Here is a 7290-nt window from a genome sequence, read left to right on the forward strand (position 1 = left end):
TTGAAGCCAAAGTCAGGACTGGGTGCAGAAAAGGTGAAGAAATTTACATCTCTCCATTCTACTTGCCCTAATCTATAGCGTGTGTGTGTGTGTTTATTATATATAGACACACTCATTATATACACTCATTATATATATACACACACTCAAAATATATATATATACATATATACACACACACACACGTATATATATATATATATATATATATATATACACACACACACACACACACACACACGTATATATACATAAATATAAATATATATATATATATATGTATACACACACACACTTATATACACACACAAGCTGTTCAGCTGATCCCTCCATACACATGGACGCTGGGCACAGCTGGGGGTGCATGTATGGTGACTGAGCCGCTGCCAGACTCCTCCAGCAGAGACTTCTCTCTCCCACAACTATAAGGGATCAGGCAGCTGTAACCCGACCTGCCCGATCCTTCTCTCCCTAATAACTGTATCCGTATAATCGATAAATGCACAATATTCAGCGTCTATGTGGATATTTTTATGTGTTGGATGTAAATGTTGGGATTTGTCTTTCACCCTGTATAATAATAAATCGATATATTTTGTGACATATATGAAGGATTTTCGGCTTCTTCATTGGAATGTGTCATCTATCATGAAGATTAGAGCAGAAGAGACATGATGGGGGGGGTTGCTTTTTCTAGAAGTAGCCTTAGGCTATGTTCACACCATGTATTCCTATAGGCCAGCTGTGTCTGTACAGCCATACAGTGGTACATATCTAAATAAAAAGTAAAAAAATTACATATTATACATATTATAATAATGATAAAAAAGGTAGTATATTACTAATGATAAATATTATTCAATCATAATAAAAGGGACAGAACATTCACAGAGCGCATGCGCGGACCTTATAGGCTTCACAGCGCCTACTGCGCCTGCGTCCTACACAAACCCGGAAGAAAGTTGTTTTAGGTCCTAAAGGGGCGTGGCCTGTGTCACATGTACGGGGTTCGTGCGCTGTTCGGCCTCGGCCTGCTGGTTGGCGGCGCTCGCCTGGGTGTGAGGGCGGATACCTGCCTGCGGTCGGTGGCAGACGGGAAAGCTCAGTGCAGGCAGTACCGAGCTGGGGCAGCCATGGCGGGGGCACTCAAGTACCTCAGGTGAGGGGGGAAGGTCTTCTGGGTGCACTCCATGCTGCCTCTAGCGGCCGCTCCCCGCGCTGCAGGCTGAATGATGGGACCATTGAGGGCGCGCGCCTGCGGCAGCCAATCACACGCCAGCATTTGCCTCTTAGGAGATTAAAGACGCGATCTGATTGGTCACCGCGGGTAACGCCTCCTGCTTCTTGCCTGCAGTAGGGTTTAATATGGCGCCACAGGGGTTTCCTGTAAATATGCAAATTAGCCTCATTTACATTCATGAAAATATTTTTTTTAATGGTGAATCTCGAGCTGGTTGACCCCATTAATGTTGTGGTCCTATTAGGCTATGTTCACACATGCACTTTACATACATTTTTAATCCCTTTCATGCTGCCCGAACCATGTGGTCGGTCCCACATGGTTTGTTTCATAGATCACTCCCAATACCCAAATGGGGATACATCTATCAGTCTATGCTGGTGGGGTGGGAAGAAACAGTCAGAGACCCCTCACTGATGACTTTTCCTGTACACAGAGCATAGAGAATGAACGGAGTGCTGGCTGGCTCAGGATTGGTGGGGGTCTCAGCGGTCAGACCCCACCGATCATCCTTCCTGTGGATAAGGGAGGACTTTTTGAGGCGAGAATATCCCTTTAAGTCCTCCCGGGTGGTGGTAAGCCTATTTTCCCCTGTATCAGTCAGGTGGAGGCGCAGGCAGTGGACGAGGAGCTGTTCAATGAGTATAAGTTCAGCGTGGATCAGCTGATGGAGTTGGCCGGACTGAGCTGCGCCACCGCCATTGCCAAGGTAGGTCCTTGTATATTACATAGTGTGGGAGCACAGTATGGCGGTGGTTTGGAGGGGGCAGACAACTGTCCTAGGTGCTCATGGGGTATGGAGGCTGTGGTGGCTTAAAGGGGTTGTTAAAAAAAAATTCTTTCAAAACAACTGGTCCCAGCAAGTGCCAGAGATTTGTAATTCTATTAAAAAAAATCAAGTCTTTCAGTCCTTATCAGCTGCTGTATGTCCTGCGGGAAGTGGTGTATTCTTTCCAGTCTGGAGAGCAGGAGAGGTTTTCTATGGGGATTTGCTGCTGCCCTGGACAGTTCCTGCCATGGACAGAGGAGGCAGCAGAGAGCACTGTGTCAGACTGGAAAGAATACACCACTTCCTGCAGGACATACAGCAGCTGATAAGTACTGGAAGACTGGAGATAGAAGTAAATTAGAAATTTCTGGGACTTTCTGACACCAGTTGATTTGAAAGAAAAAAAAAATTGATGAATAACCCCTTTAAAAAAAATCCTTTATTTTCTGTAAACACAGCGCCACCCCTGTTCTCAGGTTGTGTGTGGTATTACAATTCAGCTCCATTTACTACAATAAAGCTGAGCTGCAATACCGCACACCCAACCTGAGGACAAGTGTGACTACTTTCTGTACCCGACGTGCCATGTTGCTTTCTTGCAGGCTTATCCAGTGAGCTCCTTCACCTCCAGTCTGCCCTCCGTGCTGGTTATCTGCGGTCCTGGGAACAATGGCGGCGACGGACTGGTGTGTGCCCGCCACCTCAAGCTCTTTGTAAGTCACATCCCAACATGGCCGCCTATGACATTATTATGTGTTCAATTACTGGAGATGATCAATAAGATTATTGGGGATGGAGGGGGGGGGGGGAGTCACTTACACCACTGACTTGGTGAAGCACTCTAGTGGTGTATTCTTTACAATCTGACACAGTGCTCTCTGCTGCCACCTCTGTCCATTTTAGGAACTGTCCAGAGCAGGAAAGGTTTTCTATGGGGATTTGCTGCTGCTCTGGACAGTTCCTGACATGGGCAGTGGTGGCAGCAGAGAGCACTGTGTCAGACCACTTCCTGCATGGCATACAGCAGCTGACAAGTACTGGAAGACTAGAGATTTTTAAATAAAAGTAAATTACAAATCTATATAACTTTCTGACACCAGTCTGAATATTTTTTCCAGAGTATCCCTTTAAAAGCAGAGGCGTCCATACATTGTATAGTGGCCATACTGGGCAACTGCAACACTGAAGTGAATGGGAACTGAACTGCAGTAACCAAGCATGACCACTACACCGTATATGGCGCTGTTTCTTTTGGATCTTCTCAGTGTATTGTGATCAGCACAGTGCTGAGTGTCCTATCAGGTATTGATCACCTATCCCTACTGCTGTCAGTCTATGGCAGGGAACCTTGGCTCTCCAGCTGTTGCAGAACTACAACTCCCATCATGCCTGGACAGCCAAAGTTTTAGTTAAGACTGTTTCGCACACAGAGTATTGCCTAAACCAGATGCAACTGTAACGACCCCACAGCTCTGACTCATCTCTCAGTCCCTTTCAGGGCTGCTCTCTCTGCCACCAGTATATAGAGGTCACCCTGTGCCAGGATAATAAGCAGCGTGTGCCTGCAGAGGGGGTGCTCCGCCCGCTCAGCCCTCTCACCCATTAGGAGGAGAATTACCAGACCTCCCACCAGCCGCATTCACATGGAAATGGACCCAGTTTGGGGAAAGTTTTCTGTGGCGTCTGACTGTAATGCCGGCTGCGCGGCTGCTGTTCAAGGACGCGTCGCATTAAGAGAGAAGCCGCCCCCAGAAAATAACAGAGAGCGAGCGCATCGTGCGGAGGAGAAAGTATAGACCAGCTCTGCCGCTATTTATCAGGACACTTGACCCCAAATACAAGTTGTTCCCGGCTGGATAAAAGCAGCGAACAAATGTTCTGTATGTGGAAGAGGGGACGTCAGTGTGTTATGTACTGACATCCTGTATTATACCCCAGAGCTGCACTCACTATTCTGCTGGTGGGGTCACTGTGTACATGCATTACATTACTGATCCTGAGTTACATCCTGTATTATACCCCAGAGCTGCACTCACTATTCTGCTGGTAGGGTCACTGTGTACATGCATTACATTACTGATCCTAAGTTACATCCTGTATTATACCCCAGAGCTGCACTCACTATTCTGCTGGTGGGGTCACTGTGTACATACATTACTGATCCTGAGTTACATCCTGTATTATACTCCAGAGCTGCACTCACTATCCTGCTGGTGGGGTAACTGTATGCATTTTACTGATCCTGTTCTGATCCTGAGTTACATCCTGTATTATACTCCAGAGCTGTGCTCACTATTCTGCTGGTGGGGGTCACTGTGTACATACATTACTGATCCTGAGTTACATCCTGTATTATACTCCAGAGCTGTGCTCACTATTCTGCTGGTGGGGTCACTGTGTACATACATTACTGATCCTGAGTTACATCCTGTATTATACTCCAGAGCTGCACTCACTATTCTGCTGGTGGGGTCACTGTGTACATACATTACTGATCCTGAGTTACATCCTGTATTATACTCCAGAGCTGCACTCACTATTCTGCTGGTACTGTAGATGCCTCTGATCATTCCTCTCCTTTCTCCGCAGGGTTATGAACCGGCCATATTTTACCCCAAGCAGCCGAAGAAGACCCTGTTTGAGAATTTAACCACACAATGCCAGAAAATGGACATCCCCTTCCTGTCTGAGTTTCCGCAGGAGGTGCGGCCATGTCTATGTTCAGTGTGATGGTTGTTACCTGTGCGATGTGTATGGACCTCCTGGTGGGCGGGGCTTCTCCTTCTCCCTGTCACCCCCTCTCGCTTCAGTGTGATGTGTATGGAGCTCCTGGTGGGCGGGGCTTCCCCTGCTCTCTGTGATGTGTATGGACCTCTTAGTGGGCGGGGCTTCTCCTGCTCTCTGTCACCCCCTCTCACTTTAGTGTGATGTGTATGGAGCTCCTAGTGGGCGGGGCTTCCCCTGCTCTGTGATGTGTATGGAGCTTCTGGTGGGCGGGGCTTCCCCTGCTCTCTATGATGTGTATGGGGCTTCCCCTGCTCTCTGGCACCCCCGGTGCACATGTGGTGGATGAGCGGTGTAGGATTACTGTACGAATCTTCCCCCATGATGCTGTGTACACTGTGTACTCTCCGCTCTTTCTCCTCTAGGCAGAGGTCATCGATGGAGCTTATAACCTGGTCATAGACGCCATCTTTGGCTTTAGCTTCACAGGCGCGGTGCGAGAACCTTTTGGCAGCATCATTAATACTCTGAAGCGCATCACCATACCCATTGCCAGCGTGGACATCCCATCAGGTGAGGTTGGCACCCAGCTTTCCCAGTTACCTGAATGGCTTCCTTATCCAGTGATATTAATCATAGTAATGTGATGGCTTCCCTGATGCCACTAGTAGTCTACAGCCGAGGAGCCACCTGCAGGGGGCGCCGAGAGCTCCATATGTTACTGCACAGTATCTGAGCAGAGAATGCTGGGAGATTTCATCCCTGCAGTAAACTACTTTAGTTGGCTAGTGCTGTAGTTTATACACTGGGCATAGTATACTGCAGCCTTCTCATAGGACAGGATTACTATAACAAGCAGCAGAATAGCGAGTGCAGCTCTGCAGTATAATACAAGATGTAACTCAGGATCAGTAATGTATGTACACAGTGACCCCCAACCAGCAGAATAGTGAGTGCAGCTCTGCAGTATAATACAAGATGTAACTCAGGATCAGTAATGTATGTACACAGTGACCCCCAACCAGCAGAATAGTGAGTGCAGCTCTGCAGTAAAATACAGGATGTAACTCAGGATCAGTAATGTATGTACACAGTGACCCCACCAGCAGAATAGTGAGTGCAGCTCTGGGGTATAATAGAGGATGTAACTCAGGATCAGTAATGTATGTACACAGTGACCCCACCAGCAGAATAGTGAGTGTAGCTCTGGAGTATAATACAGGATGTAATTCAGGATCAGTAATGTATGTGCACAGTGACCCCACCAGCAGAATAGTGAGTGCAGCTCTGGGGTATAATACAGGATGTAACTCAGGATCAGTAATGTATGTACACAGTGACCCCACCAGCAGAATAGTGAGTGCAGCTCTGGAGTATAATACAGGATCAGTAATGTATGGTATATCATCAGTTCCTCTTACCTACTAAGATCATATGAATTTCATGTTCAGGATGGGATGTGGAGAAAGGAAATCCAGACGGTCTCCAGCCTGACATGCTGATCTCCCTGACCGCCCCCAAACAGTCCGCCATTCACTTCTCCGGACGCTACCACTACCTGGGCGGCCGCTTTGTCCCCATGGCCTTACAGAAGAAGTACAACCTCAATCTCCCAGACTACCCCGATACAGATTGTGTCCGCAGACTCCTCTGAAGACGCAGCAGGACTATAGCTCTGAGACCACCTGATCCTAGCAGAAGGACAGAAGCGATGGAGCGGTTATGGGACTGATGCTCCATTTCTACCTGTTTCATCACCCTGACTAGAACTGAACCTGAGCACTTTGTAGAAAAACAATAAACCTTTATAAACACCAGAAGGCTGTGTATCCATAGTGAAATATCCGTCATTGTCGCTTCCCTCCATGTTACGGCCTGGGTGATTCCTAACACTTATAAATCAGATCTTTCATCATAAGTAACAGCTCTTAGTATTGGCCACTAGGTGTCTCTCTTCTCTGCAGTCAGCCATCCACTGCCTATTGTCAGGGGAAAACTGCCTCATGTAAAGTTGTGTTTACACTGAGGAATCTGCGCAGAGAACATGCTGCAGATTTCACCGCTCGTCCCATAGACTCCATTCTATGGTCAGGCTGATTCCACCGTCCACCCAGACAATTGACATTCTTCGTGCGGACGGCAGAATCCGCCTGACTATACAATGGAGTCTATGGCATGGGCGATGTTCTTCTCATAGATTCCTCAGTGTGAACGTACCAGGACAAAACGCACATGGGGGATGGGCCTTAGCATGTACTTTGTGAAGGAGAGGGGGAAGAGCCTGGTCTGTGTATCTGCCAGTAAACCAGTCTGCCTGCTGAAGATGACCCACACAGGTAAATCAAGGCTTCCCCGTTATCTCTGACCACCCATATCAAGCTATAGGCAGCTTTCTTTGTGTTAGTAGCTGTAGTATAATCCCCCGACACCATAGCTTCTCAATAACAGCTACTGTAACCCTTTCACTACTGCTCAAGTTGGAAACCTAGGCCAGGAGGGGTCAGGCTTTCCAGCTGTTACAAAACTACAAAAAAAACAACTAATGCTTTGGCTGTCA

General features: G+C 47.4%; 1 protein-coding gene across 1 annotated transcript; it reads left to right on the plus strand.

Moving 5' to 3' along the window:
* Positions 1 to 958: 958 nt before the first annotated feature.
* NAXE (NAD(P)HX epimerase) lies at positions 959 to 6553 on the plus strand. Its single transcript, XM_069949793.1, has 6 exons — positions 959 to 1159; positions 1841 to 1949; positions 2612 to 2722; positions 4599 to 4712; positions 5159 to 5306; positions 6185 to 6553. Exons 1-6 carry the CDS (start codon positions 999 to 1001, stop codon positions 6385 to 6387), a joined length of 846 nt encoding a protein of 281 aa, XP_069805894.1. The 5' UTR covers positions 959 to 998; the 3' UTR covers positions 6388 to 6553.
* Positions 6554 to 7290: the final 737 nt, after the last annotated feature.

This window comes from Dendropsophus ebraccatus, chromosome 13, assembly GCF_027789765.1.
Source record: "Dendropsophus ebraccatus isolate aDenEbr1 chromosome 13, aDenEbr1.pat, whole genome shotgun sequence".
In the NCBI taxonomy this organism is placed as follows: Eukaryota; Metazoa; Chordata; class Amphibia; order Anura; family Hylidae; genus Dendropsophus; species Dendropsophus ebraccatus.